Source organism: Nelusetta ayraudi, unplaced genomic scaffold (genome assembly GCF_046127955.1).
Source record: "Nelusetta ayraudi isolate G7.1 ecotype Tasmania unplaced genomic scaffold, CSIRO-AGI_Nayr_v1 ptg000090l, whole genome shotgun sequence".
NCBI lineage: Eukaryota > Metazoa > Chordata > Actinopteri > Tetraodontiformes > Monacanthidae > Nelusetta > Nelusetta ayraudi.
In genome coordinates, this window is record NW_027466140.1 from 1,383,631 (window position 1) to 1,397,467 (window position 13,837).

Here is a 13,837-nt window from a genome sequence, read left to right on the forward strand (position 1 = left end):
GCTGCATTTAATTGTTTTTTCATTAACCTGACATTGCATGTAATGCTTCTTATGCGACACACTTGGCATGCAAGAGGAAGATACAGTTTCCTTCTGTTTCAAAGGCCGACCTCTTTTCCTCATCAACTTCTTGTATTTTTGACATGTTGATTTATGGGAATTGAATACAATCTTGGAAGGGAAGACCTTGTTGCATCCTTTGCAACTTTTATGTGCCCTCACGTGAACTTTTAGACCAGAAGTCGAATTAAAGTCTTTGTGACAAATCCTACAAGAGTACACTTTTTCAGTTTTCTTTTTTCTATTCACGGTGTGTTTTTGCTCTCTTGTCGCACTTCTTATTGGGTCGATACAGTCTCCTGAATTGTCTTGAACCAGTCTTTCCATCTCTTTTCGGCGTCGTTTGGATTTGAAAGGTCCTCGGTCAAGAGTGTGGCGGAGTTCTGCTTTTAATGTTTTGTCAAGTGAGAAAAAACAATATAAATAAATGGGCAATCCAAAAAAAATAAACACTAAGTTTGCTGAAAATGTCTTCCTCTTCTTTTTTTTTTTTTTTAACCATTTACCACTTGATCTAATGTCAAAGAAGGAAATCTTACCACTCCTACTTCTGCCTCTCCTTAGATGTTGATGGGTCTCAATGGGATGTCCGTCAACCTGAAAATAGAGATGTCTAAATTACATCTTCAATCATTACACATAGAAACATACAAAGACATTAAAAAAGGCTCAGAACTGTGAGTACCAATAAAGTGAATTGCACAGTTGCCTCATTTTCGACAGAGTCAAGTGGCAAGAGACATTTATGCTACCAATAAAATGCTGCAGCGTTTGATAGTTCTGAAAGATGTGAAATACAAATGAGAAATTCAGCCACATATAGGCCTTTCCATTACATACCTCCTGCTTAACAACTGGAACATGCCATAGAGGAATATACAACTTCCGCAGTCTGACACTTGGACACTCATTGTTATCTTTCTTGGGCAGTACCTCAGAACCAAGGGGCGCACACCAGTCGTCGGGTACTGTACAAAAACACAGAGACATATACGTATGACTGAACTGCAAATCAACACAGCACACTTCATTATCTCAAGTTTTATAGATGCCAATGTTTAGCTATTACTGTATTTTAATATTTCAATGTTTTTAATCAACTTCACATTAAAGCAGTTTTTTCACAAATGTATTTATTCAAGTCTTGCCTTCAAAATCAAACTCTGGAACAACGGAAGGTTGCTCAGAGAGATGGGGGACCTTGTCTGGATCTTTGTCCAACTGATTCTTACGACTTGTATTCCTCTCTTCTGCTTTGTCGTCACTGCATTTGACATCTTTCAGCCTGACCTCAGCTTTCTGCAACTTGACTTTAAGATGAGCTATCTCCTCTCCCTTCTGAACCAACTCCAACTTAAAATCACTCAAGCTGTTGTCAAAGATCTTCATCACTTCAAACATAGTTCTCCTCATGATCGAATCCATGGCTGTGGTCAGCTGGGCCCTAAATTCTCTTGTTACATGGTCAGACATTTTCCAAGATGGCAGCAGTTGGCAGACGTCCTCAAACCGATGACTTGCTTGGTTGCTTTGCTGCTTCTTTAAATTTCCACCTTTACTTTCTCTGTCAACAAGCAGATCAGAAAACGGGTTAGAGTCAACCAAGTTAACAACTCTGGGTAGTCTGGTTGTTTGAAGATTGCTACAAAGGTTCCAGGATTCAAGCAAAGTTTAAGTCTGTCTTCCAATTATTTAACCAAACAAAGACTGTCTCATAAAGCAGTTGCACTGAAATTCTAGAGATGCAATAATGTCTTGAGGATGATGTTACTTCAAGGCAGGGAAGGAATATACTTCAAAGAATGTTATTAATCTATTTTTTTTTTTTTTTAAATCACGGCTTCTCCTGAACTCAGGGTCGCAGGGGTAATGAAGCCTAGCTAAGGTGTCAAGGGTGGAAGGTGGGTAACACCACCAACAAATTAATCACAGGCCCACATAGACAAACAACCATTGACACCGACAGTCATTCAAGCCTGTTTGTGAGTCAAATGCTGTAGTATCCCATTATAAACGTTAAGGTGAAATATATTGCCGTGTTTATACAAACTTTTTTTTTTTTTAACTTCGGTTTAGTACGTGAGGTTATACATTCAAAATAAATGTCTCCAATAATAGTTTTTATATAGAAAAATAAGTAAAAAAAAAAAAAAAAAAAAAAAAAGGTAAAGAAAAAACGAACACAAATAACGTGTGTATAAAGGAATGTAACAGAGGCTACAAAAATACATATATTAAGATAGAATTATGAGGTTTCTTGGCGTAGGGATTTTCGATTTTCTTCACACATTTGCATAGAAAAGAAATTTTATTTTAAAGGTACTCCACCCTTAATGTATATAGCATTTGGTAATGAGGATGCTGTTATCAACTAGAAATTCGATCTGCTTGTTCTCCAGGGGTTACATCCACCTAGGTAGTTACGAAATAAAATAAATCTAAATCTGTCGATTTGGAGTTTAGCTATTGTTTACACATACTGACCGTTCGCACACGGAGCACCCTCTTCCTTTTCCCTTCACAAAGGATGGTCGACCCTCACCTAACAGCGGGACGTTATTCTTAATGAATAAAAACACTGGTTTTCAATTCAGTCACGACATAATCAATTTCGTACACACAATGTAGCCACACGTCGCTAGCGTTACCAACATTCCGCCATTTTCCGGAGGGAAATGAAGTAAATCCGTAGTTTCGTCATTTCCGCCCTTGCGTCCAGCTTTTCTTTTCGGCAACGAACACAGCGATTACCCGCTCCTATCTTCTGTTCATTGGTCACGCCAATCACTCTGATCGGCTACTGCTCGTTGTAGAAATACCCTGTGATGGAATATTTATTTATTTATTTTAATACTAATGCTAAGGTAAAATGATAACACTGGGTTACAAATTTAGTTTTTTGTAAATTGTCTATGTTTTTTCAGATGAATTAGGACCATTTTGCACTGCTGAAAATAACATCCATTTTTTCTCAATCAGGTCAGGTTTTTATGCTGATTTGATTTTGAAAAATCAGATTTTCTGGTTAAATTGATTAGATTTTTGTGCCATTATCGTTTTATAACAGAATGTATTAATTAAATGTTACAACATTCAATTTCTGTAAATTTAATAATCGATAACATTGATTAAGGTAAGTACATGTAAATTGAATGTCACATTGTCATTGTGCAAATTCATTTTTCAGGCAGCTGTGGCTCAGTTGGTAGAGCAGGCTGCGAATAAATGATCATTGGGTTGGTGGTTCAAAACCCAGCTTCAACTGTCCACATGCTGAAGTGTCCTTGGGCAAGACACTGAACCCTAATTGCCCCCAAGGGGGCGAGGCATCACCTTGCATGGCAGCAGCCACCCATTGGTAGATGAATGTGTGCGTGAATGGGTGAATGAGAGGTCAATGTAAAGCGCTTTGGGGTACCGTGAAGGTGCTGGGAAAAGCGCTATATAAGTGCAGTCCATTTACCATTTCTTCTGGAACAGTGGAGGAATCGTTGTCACTGATGTTAGGAAGTTCTCCAAAGACAGGTACTGGAATTTCATCAAAGTGAGCAACAGGATAACTTGCTGATTCAAGATCAGGATACTTGAGGCTGCTTTGGTTCTTTCTGGTGATCCCAGTCACATTAATAGTGCAGAAGTAGCAGTCAGTGACATGGTTTGTCGGCTCCCTCCAAACATGGGAATTACAGACTTCATGACTTGCATACTGTGTGTGGCGCCCAACCAAATTTAATACCATAGATACAATAGATAGTTCTTGTGTCTATTATAACCACACAACAAATAAACAGATTTGTTTATAATTTGCAAGATTTTCTTTATTTCATTGAGATTACATGATAAGTGCAATGCTAAAGGGGTCAAAAGGTGCTTCTGAGAAAGTCTACAGTGCTTTTGCTGATGAGACACAGCCTACATTTCATCGGCGTTAACATAGGTTGAAATTTTCAGGGACAATCTCCACTTTGTATATCTTTTTCTCAGCCAAAGGTATCGCTGTTGTGTGCCACGTTGACTGCTTCCATGTCGAAAAAGTTGATGTACATTCTAAAATAGAAAAAAAGAGAAACAGGTTGATAAGACCAGGTCAAACTGCTATTTTTCCCTAGAACTGTCACCACATTTCACCTCACCATGTAAATATTTGCGATCGACTGAATGTTCATTACCTCTCAGGCGAGATGCCAAGGTGTTTGTTGAGCAGTCCACACAGGAGTTTGGAGTATTGCTTGTTTTGTGCACCGCTGATCTTTCCAATACTGTGCAGAGAGCAGAGCGCACAAGGATCTCCCTTTCCACCGAACATCATCATTTGATCAGGGTTGATTTGCACAGACATGTACTGCAAGACAAAGATAACCCAGCGATGTTTTAAAAACAAATGTAATGGTACAAAAACGTTGGGAAAGGGGAAACTCGGAATTGAACTTTAACCTGGACAATCATTTACCCTTCTGTTAGCTCTACTAGTCTAAAGTGATGTTTACATAGTTACGCAACAAATTCCCTGATGCGGTGGCATCGAGCAAAACTGAATACCCGGCTTTCGGACGCATTCGTCGAGGTTTTAGGGACGTTAATGCGGATCTGCACATGCAATGCACAGTGTGGAGATTACAGAAATTCCGGCCTACCTGTACAGGTTTGCCCATCGCTTTGGCCAGCTCTTCGGTGGCTTCAGATAGAAGAGCCATCGGCACATCGCCTTTGGCCACATTTGTGTTCACCACGAACATAGGCATGATGGCTCCCTAAACTGTCCTTCTGCGTGCCCCGAAACACTGACGCTGAAGTCGGACCGAGAGACGGAAGGAGGACACGCTTCTTCTTTTTTTCACATTAATGTGCGAGCACACGACCGCGTTGAAACAGCGCCACCCCTCATGTTTGTGGACACTTCCGCCTCCGCGCATAAACAAAGCGCACGCCAAGTAGTAGGAGGGCGCTGCTTTTAATCGTTCCATCGTTGTTTTCATCGTTCTCATGAACATCGCTACAATAACAGTACCGCAGGTCCACAGTGGTGGCGAGAAGACAGAGATAAAGTGACGCGGGAAAAATTCCTGGTTTGCATTATGAACGGGGTGCGGCAGCTCTTGAGTGTAGGGTAATTACGGTACCACGCATGCGCAGTGCTCTCGGGCAGTGTTGAGCAGCGTTGAAGGAGGCGACGGAGAGCAGTAGCAGCGAGGGGGAGATAGCGAGCGAGAGAGAGAGGGAGAGAGAGAGGGCAGAAGTTGGATGACGCTTTCCTTTGTCGCCGCGCCTCTGTGGTCTCGAACACTCGGCGAGAACCTCTCGGCGAACCCCGAAAATCCGGACGCTTGTGTCCGTCCGACGTCTATGTTCCTCCCTCGGATTTCATCATACCAACGGTGCGTATTGCAAAGCTAGCGTTAAATTAGCCAGGCTGCTAGTAGCACTATCACTTTCCGCCGTTACGGACCGAGGGTGTCCGTGCTCTTCCCGGGTAAATAAACACCATTGACTGTCGGTACAGTTCGGTCACAAGTTATTTAGAACAAGCAGACGTGACGCAGGCTGTGTCTTGGTTCCGAGCTGCAGTGTGGGTTGTTGTAATGTCGGGCTGTATCGAGTTAATCCTCACGGAAGATAGTAACGGCGACGGTGTACACATCAAGAGTCCGTATTGATCCACCGAGACCTGTCACGCTTTAGCTGTCAACATGGTGAAGATCACGCCGGCTAATAATACTCAATAATCCTCGTCGCTGTGAATCGCATTGCAACAGTGTGTGGCCGTGGGGTGCTTTGGACCGAGTCAAACTTTGGCGCCCGGCAGCTCCAGATTTGGGTCCACCACCACCATTGATCGTGGACATGTTGGCTTGACGCGGCGCAAACTGTCTTGTGGCTCATCCTCAGGTGTCGCCCAAGATGATGGAGGAGTCGGTATCCACGTTCGAGACGCACCTGACGGCCGTCATGGACAGCCTGATCCGCGCGTCGGTGTGCGAGATCACCAAACTCTTCCAGGAGACGGTCAACGACTACCTGGTGGAGTTGTCCCTCAACAAAAGGGAGAACGAGTCCCTCAAGCTGCGGCTACGGCTCACCGAGAACAAGCTGAGGGCCGAGCGCAAGTACGGCCTGGGCTGGGCCGCGCACCGCCGCAACGCCGGGCTGGCGGCGGCCGAGGAGGAGGAAGCGGCGGCGGAGGGGGACGGAGTTGGAGTGCGGCACAAGAGAAAAGTTGGGACGACCCGTGAGTATCTCCTGAGATCCGCCCTTTAGTCCCCAGGCAGTGATGTTCTACTCAAACATGCACATTTGCTTTTATCCTACATAAAACACCAGAGGTGTTGCTGCTTTATTTTGAAATTCAACGTCTTAAATTCAAATTATTTTTTTAAAATTATTTTTCATGGGGTTTTTTAGAAGGCGCACTTGTTTTGTTGGAAACCATCTGGCATGAGCTGATCTCTCCCTCCCCTCCTCCTCTTCTTCTTCCTCCTCCTCCCCCTCCTCCTCCTTCCTCCTCCGCCTCCTCCTCCTCCGCCTCCTCTTCATGTTATCTCCCTCTGTCCTTCACCTCCCCCTCTCTCTTCTCTCTCCGCTGCATTCTGTCCCTCCCACTCCTCCGTGCTCATGCACATTCTCTCCCTCCCTCCCTCCCTGCCTGCCTTGCCTTGCTCCTCTCCCTCCCCCACCTCCTTCACCTCCAACTCCACCTCCTCCTCCTCCCCTTCCTCCCGCTCCTCTCTCCCTCACGCCCTCGCCTCCTTCCGCTCTGCCCGCCCCCACTTCCTCCTCCTCCTCCTCCTCCTCCTCCTTCCCCCGCCTCCTCCTGCTCTGCTCTCTCCTTCATCACGTTGCGCACGCTCCCACCCACCCACCCACCATCCCTCCCCCACCTCCTCCTCTTCCTCCTCCTCCTCCTTCTCTCTCTGCTCCTCTCCACCATTACCGTAATTACACTCTCCCTCTTCACTCCCACTTCTCCTCTGTGTTTCCCCCCCTCCTTTTTTTTCCTGTGCAAATTTCTCATGCCGCTCTTTCTCCTTCAACACGTCCTCCTCTTCCCGGCGGCCCCCTCCAACTTTAATACCACCTCCTCCGTGCATCTCTGGCTGCTCCTCCGCCCTCTCACATGTTTACTCTCCCTCCCGCTCCCTCGCCTGTCCTTCTCCGTTGCCCGCTCTCTCTCTCTTCTCCCTCGTCCATCATTCTCACTTCTCCACCTCCTCCTGTCTTCGCCGCTCTTCCTTCCTGACAACCTCCACTCTCGTGCTCCTGCACGCCTTCTCCTCATCTCCCCTGCTTCCTGACTCCTCCCCTTCATCTGTCTGTCTCCCCTGACCTCGCAATCTTCCCCCCTTCCTCCTCCTCCTCCTCCTCCTCTCCTTCCTGTCTCTGTATGCCCTCCCTCCGTCTCCCTCCCTTCTCCACAGGAGGCAAGTCAAAGAAGGGCCCAGCAGCAGCCTATGGTAAAGGCTGGCCTGGAGGTGTGTGGGAGGAGGAAGGAGGGGGCGGCAGTGGCAGCAGCGACGGAGCTGGCGGTGGAGGAGGAGGAGGAGGCGGAGGAGTGGCGGGGGTGCCAGCAGGAGGAAGAGGGGGAAAGGAGGCCAGGGAGATGTACCTCATCCAGTTCCCCGGGGACGAAGAGGATGAGGAGGAGATGGTGGATGACGAGGAAGGGGAGGGCAGCCTCAGCGCTGAGGGGGAGGAGACGGCCAACATCAAAGAGGAGGTGAGGGAGACGAGCTTCCTCAGAGGAAGAGGAGGAGTAGGAGGAGAAAGTGGCAGCAGTATCTCTGCAGCCGTGCGTTGAGCGAGCGAGAAGGAAAAGAAAGAAAGCAAACGCAGAAAGACGAAGGGCTTTTCCGGCGTTCAGCCGCCTTCCGCTCGAAGGGAGGGCGATTGATCCGATCTTTAGCTACCCGAGGAGCCACTGAGTGGCGCTCTCCACATCTAAAGTGCAGCGGCAAGCTGTCGGAAATACTAATACGCACAGGCACTTCTGTAGCTCTGACGTGGACACGAGTGGTAGAGTGGACGTCCACTCTTCACATCTGCATTTGAATATTCAAAGCGCGCAAAGCTTTAGATTATGGCCTCCTTCTTAAATCATGGAAGGCTGCTGGCTACTGCTAATTGTATGAATTTTTAGATAACCAATGTCTAAATTTCTCGGCACTGGTTAGATAAATTCCTAACAAGCATTTTTGTTTCTGGCTGCAGTATCCTCAGACGGAGACCTACCAGCCGGCCTCCCTGCAGCTCATCAAGGACGCCTTGAAGATGCACCCGCACAACAAAAACTTCCATCCTGGATCCAGAGCACAAAGTGAAGGTAAATGCCGACAAGTTGGTGGGTTCAGACCAGGAATGAGTTATGCCGCGATTGAAACCTGGATGGCTCTTTTGTAGTCTGTCACAAATCACATAAAATCCGATTTCTGCAAAACGAATTGAAACCACTTTTGGAAGGTAGTTCCAAATGGCATTTCGACAAATGCGTCTCAGCCAATTTGCCAGACCAGAGAGCGCCATTCCAGGCGAAAAGCTGTAATGTAATGGAGCAGACGGAAGAAGTAGAAAGCAGCAGTCCCAGGACAGAGGAGGAAACTCATTGCCTCATCAGTCTGTGGGGAGATCGCTCCATTCAAGCCAAGCTCCAGGGCATGGATCGCGACAAGTCCGTTGAGTTTTTGCTGCTGTCGCAATTATGTGACGTCACACACTAGACGCGCTGGACGACGCCTCCGCTCCGACGTTGTTGCTACAACAACCTTTCAAATCGGTCAATAATGTGGCCCAGTCTGAACAGAGCCAGATCCCATGTGGACACTTGCTAAGAAACAATGTGGACAGTCAGCCCTAAAAATTTGAGAAGGAATCTGATTTGACTCAATCTGAACGCAACCTCAGTGACGCCAATGCTGACGCGCACCTGGTTCTCTTTCTTCCCGCCACTCCTCAGGCGACCTCTCGGACCACCCGCCGACCCTACACCCGGGGGACAAGGACGAGGAGGACTGGGAAGTGAGCTCGATAGAGCCGTCCGAGGGAGGCATGACGATGGACGAGCTGAGGGGCCTGGAGTCGGCGCTGCGGGCCGAGCGAGGTCGCGAGCAGGCGGCCGCCGTCACGGCCTCCCAGCCCGTGTGCTCCGGCTCGGAGGGAGCCCGCGGCGGGAAGGCCGGCCAGGCACCCAAATACATCGGCCTGGACGGGATGGAGCAGGACGAGGAGCTGGAGCCCTCCCCGCCCACCCTGCAGAGGGAGGAGCAGCCGGGGCAAGGGAGGTCCAAGGACTCTCTGAGGTCGGCGGTCGAGCAGAAGCTGGGCTGCTCCAGGAGGTCGAAGGAGGCCAAGGCGGCGGCGGCGGCGGCCGGTGAGGACGCCATGGAGCTGGGGAGGTCCGAGCTCCTCCCGCCGCTGTCCGTCTCCGGCAGCGTCGGAGACAGCGGCGGCGAGGAGGAGGGCGGCGGCGACCTGCTCCACTTCTGCCCGCAGTGCGGCGGCGGCTTCACCTCCGAGGCAGAGCTGGAGGAGCACCCGTGCCCGCTGGGTGGCTCCCAGCTGCCGGGCGGCGGCAGCGGGTCGGACGACGGCCTCTTCCCCTGCGCCAACTGCGGCAACACGTTCAGCCACGCCTGGGCGCTGAAGAACCACGAGTGTGCCTGCGCCGCCGAGCGGCCCCACTGCTGCGAGATGTGCGGCAAGCGCTTCACGCACCTGCGCTCGCTGGAGCGCCACCACCTGGTGCACACGGGCGAGAGGCCCCACCGGTGCCCGCAGTGCGGCCGCACCTTCAGCCGCCTGGGCAACCTGGAGCGGCACCAGCGCATTCACACGGGCGAGCGGCCGTACGGGTGCGAGGCGTGCGGCAAGCGCTTCAGCCGCGTGGAGTACTTGAAGAGACACCAGCTCATACACAGCAGCGAGAAGTCGGCGCTGCAGTGCTCCAACTGCGGGAGCAGCTTCGGCGACGTGGAGCAGCTGAAGAACCATCAGTGTTTTTAGAGCCATCGCTTGTTTCATAAGTTGTTTCTTTTTTTTTTTTTTTTTTTTGGTGTTTGTTGGCGTTGAATGTGGTAGGATTTGTTTGTTTTTTTTTGGATGATGAATGTCTCAAATCAATTTATTCTCAATTGGTTTTTAGCCTTTGTCCCTCCCCTACATGTTCAGGCAGACGATCAAATCAGCACATGCTTGTTTTCTCCAGCAGAGGGCTTGAAACGGTGGAAGCACAATACTGACAGGAACTAAGGAAAGAGAGCAGAGCGTTCTCAGACATTCAGCCCTTTTAATTTGATTGGTCTGTACAGAGGTAATTCTTATTTATGATTTTCAACCAAATTGTATTTTTTTTTTATCATGGGTTGTTCGACATTGATGCTTTTGACCGTTTCTCATTGTAATTAAGAAAACTTGGTATTTTATATGTTTGTGTTTCAGGACATATTCAGAAATAAATATTTCAGTGAATTTTGTTATATTCGTTCTTTATTAGTGGGGTAGTTTCAGACATCATTGTTCAAAGTGAGGAAACTATATCACTGAAGGCAATATTTTTCAAGGACCACCTTTGCAGAAAAGAGAAACTAAAATGTGTCATTTCATATGACATGGGACAAATCTGAGGTTAATGGTGTTGGCTGGAAGTACAGTTTCAGAAAAGTCTCCCTCAAACTGTAAAACGTTGGTCAAAACAAAAAATACACAGATTGTGGTACAAATATAATGAAATGGCAAATACCAACTACAGGTTAATCAGGTAAAGGTAGAAGAAAGTTGATAGACAGCTGTACTTTTTGAAAGAAAATGAAATAAATGCAACTTAAAATAAACTGTTAGCCAAAGTTTTTTTTAGCTTGAAATTCAAACAAACCTCTTTAGGTTTGGGTTAGGGCAAATAGGAAGACACACACACACACAGATAGAATTAGTAGTAATCTATTTTACATGACTTACAATTTATTTTCTTATTTATATTGTAAAATTCGATCTGACTATACAGAAGAGCTTTGCTTCAGCCTACACAGATATCTTTGCATAAATAATGATTATTTACTCCTGACACTGTTGATCAAACAGTTTGATCATAGGCACACCAAGCCTTTTTTCCAGTATGCGCTCTAGTTCCTCGACTGGCATCTTCCTCACATCGTAGCCCCTCAGCGAGGCCTTCGCCTTGGAGTCAACCGGCACAATGTCCTCGGCACTGTTGCGGTCGTTCCTCCCCACTGCAGCGTATGCAGGGAAGAAGAGCCTCTCAGACGCTGTGAGGTTGTCACTGTACGAGGGACAGCAGTACGCTGACCACAAGTACTCTGGAATTGACACCCTGTTCCTGAGCCACCTCTCTCTGACATACGGCATCGAGCCTGTGATCACATGCATTGTCCCATTGCAGGAGCTGTTGAATCTATCTAGTACCTCCCTCTCAAGTTGGTTCCAGGTCCCAGAGTTGGACTCTTTTCGCTGGGGCACAATGTTTGTCAGGGTAAACGTGGCCTTTCGGTTTTCTATTGTCTTCTGGTGCAGGTTGGGATTGAGGTGTCCTCTGGTGTAGGTGGAGTTCAAGTAATCCTTAAGCACCGCCTGGCTCTCCACAATGTTCTGGTCCACAGTGGTTGGGAACGCTTTCATTTCTGGGCTGGCGCCTGAAAAATACAACTTGACGACATAGAGGGGGACAGGAGGACAGATCTTTGGTGCTGTTTTACAGAACCCAGCCCAGTACTCCCAGGGTTTATCGTGTGTGTACTGACAACACCTTGATGCAATAAATGTTGCTATTCTGTAAATAAATAGAACTTAAACTGCTCCAGCTGAATCTCATTGCAGTGTCTCGTACATGCAATATGTGAAAGTTTGTTGAAAGGTTATCATTTGCCTTATAATTGAACAAAAACAGACAAAACAGCAGGAGACAGAGAGCTAAAAAGAACAAACTTAGAGTAACAAACACAACTTCTAAATCATCCAAATTTGATGACCTGTGAAGGAAATTTGTGAAGATCGCCTAAATACCTGCGGTTCGTATTTCCAGACTTTGGGCCGTTTCCCATGTGCAGGACTGAGTATGTAGGCGGAGTACAAGGGTATGCGGCGCTGCTGATCATACAGACTGGCGAAGTGGTAGAGGTTGTGGTAGCGCTGGCATATGTACCTGCATCCCGATTCGCCGATACCCGTCGGCGGAGTTTGTTTGTAGAAGAAGTTGAGGCACTTGGAGAAGTCCTGACTGACCTCGCAGACGACCAGCCGACCCAACCACAGCAGGAGATGGAGGAGAGCTCGAGAAGGCATCATGTTGGAGAAGAGACGGAGGAGAAGCCAGGAACAAAATTACTAATTTGACAAATGTCCTCTCTGAGCTAGATTGCTGTGTGGACGAGCACGCTGGACTACTAATGTGGGACAGCTGTTACTGAGCGTCCTCTTAAATACTCTACTGTCAACAGGAACCCTGTGGGTGACTTTCTCAACCCACCTCTGCCCCACTTCTTCAAGAACTTCCCCTGTGAACCAGTCAAGCTGTTTTCTGCCGGGAAAAAGGCTTTCTGATACTTTTTTCATGGTCAAACTGATCAAAGGTCAATCTTCCATTAAGTAATTGATAGGGGGGAAAAAAGAATGGAAAATGAAAGGAAAAATGAAACAAAGTAAAGGGAAGCAGTGTAGTATTAGTATTGAGAATCAATGAACATATGTGTAAATAATCGTAGTTTATTTTTCTTGACATGTATATATTTAAATATTTCTCTTTCATCTGCAAATAAACTGATGAGTGAAGTGTTATCCTTGTCTTTAATCTAGGGAATAATATGCATGAGAGATATTAATATGCATGACATACATCTGTCCATTTCTCACTCAGACAAATTTAGTGTGTCTGTATATTGCAAAGCTTTTCTGAGAAGAAAAACTTCAGGAAATGTAGAAACTCAACACAGGAAACCGTCTGCGGTGTGCAGATCTTGCAAGGCGTCTGTAAATATATTTCACACACTTCTTGTTTACGATCATCCTGAGAGACGGCTCTGTTATTGATTGGTGTGGCATGACTGTGAGGCCATCACTTGTTTTGCATTAACTGACCCAAACGGTTTCCAGTGAGCGCAAATTTGTTGGCATCGCCTCACTAGGGAATGCAATTGCACAAGCTGTTGTCTGAGCAAGTCACCAAGTTTCATCTGCAAAGTTTGTTTCATTTTCCTTCTCTCTGTTTCTTTCGTTTTTCATATTTCATTTGTCAGTCATCAACTTTTTTGGACTTTACCAAAACAAATCTTTATGGGAAAGATATAGATGTGGCCTTTCTAAACATTTTGACAGACCACTGTATTGATGCCTCAATTTGAACTTGCCTGTGTGCTAGCACAGTAGATAGTCAATACTGTATTTTAAGATCTCTTCATAGGTTGATGTTGGCACAATGATTCTAACTTCTTCCGCCACTAAGTTCACTAACACGATGTGTTATAAACTTTAAATGAAATATTCAACTTTTGTATAAGTATATATTGGAGTTGATCGTAATCAATATTCATGACTTTTCTGATAAGAAAGAAATGTTTCAATATATTCCTGGGATGAAGAACATGCGACTCACATGTGAATGGTTTTACATGTTACTTACAAGCATTATCATTATTCGGGGCTGAGCCTCATCGAAGTCCTGCTCAGATCTGAGCAGGTCTTCGCAAGGTGAAGACTCGATTGAGCAGGTCTTCGCAAGGCGAAGACTCGATTGTATTTTTGTAATGTTTATTATTATTAATGGTCTGGCTTTGAACCTCAT

At 46.6% G+C, this 13,837-nt stretch overlaps 3 protein-coding genes and 1 long non-coding RNA gene across 6 annotated transcripts; 1 reads left to right on the forward strand and 3 right to left on the reverse strand.

Moving 5' to 3' along the window:
* Positions 1-599: 599 nt before the first annotated feature.
* LOC142901965 (uncharacterized) lies at positions 600-2,755 on the reverse strand. Its single transcript, XR_012929014.1, has 3 exons — positions 2,545-2,755; positions 901-1,624; positions 600-657 (listed from the first exon to the last, which is right to left on the reverse strand). It is a non-coding gene; the product is annotated as an uncharacterized LOC142901965 (long non-coding RNA).
* Positions 2,756-3,852: 1,097 nt separating this feature from the next.
* mif (macrophage migration inhibitory factor) lies at positions 3,853-4,920 on the reverse strand. Its single transcript, XM_076046716.1, has 3 exons — positions 4,695-4,920; positions 4,230-4,402; positions 3,853-4,107 (listed from the first exon to the last, which is right to left on the reverse strand). The coding sequence occupies exons 1-3, from the start codon at positions 4,800-4,802 to the stop codon at positions 4,041-4,043; spliced, it is 348 nt and encodes a 115-aa protein (XP_075902831.1). The 5' UTR covers positions 4,803-4,920; the 3' UTR covers positions 3,853-4,040.
* Positions 4,921-5,061: 141 nt separating this feature from the next.
* Positions 5,062-10,515, forward strand: LOC142901951 (uncharacterized). 2 transcript variants are annotated; one of them, XM_076046700.1, is made up of 5 exons: positions 5,062-5,435; positions 5,947-6,286; positions 7,473-7,771; positions 8,263-8,374; positions 9,005-10,515. In XM_076046700.1, the coding sequence occupies exons 2-5, from the start codon at positions 5,959-5,961 to the stop codon at positions 10,048-10,050; spliced, it is 1,785 nt and encodes a 594-aa protein (XP_075902815.1). In that variant the 5' UTR covers positions 5,062-5,435; positions 5,947-5,958; the 3' UTR covers positions 10,051-10,515. The 2 variants fall into 2 exon arrangements, with proteins under 2 accessions (XP_075902815.1, XP_075902816.1); XM_076046701.1 differs by having other exon boundaries at positions 7,476-7,771.
* LOC142901958 (endonuclease domain-containing 1 protein-like) lies at positions 10,516-12,726 on the reverse strand. 2 transcript variants are annotated; one of them, XR_012929012.1, is made up of 3 exons: positions 12,064-12,726; positions 10,953-11,706; positions 10,516-10,918 (listed from the first exon to the last, which is right to left on the reverse strand). XR_012929012.1 is itself a non-coding variant. In XM_076046709.1 (2 exons), the coding sequence occupies exons 1-2, from the start codon at positions 12,343-12,345 to the stop codon at positions 11,098-11,100; spliced, it is 891 nt and encodes a 296-aa protein (XP_075902824.1). In that variant the 5' UTR covers positions 12,346-12,726; the 3' UTR covers positions 10,516-11,097. The 2 variants fall into 2 exon arrangements, 1 of the variants encoding a protein (XP_075902824.1); XM_076046709.1 differs by having other exon boundaries at positions 10,516-11,706.
* Between the last annotated feature and the right edge of the window lie 1,111 nt (positions 12,727-13,837).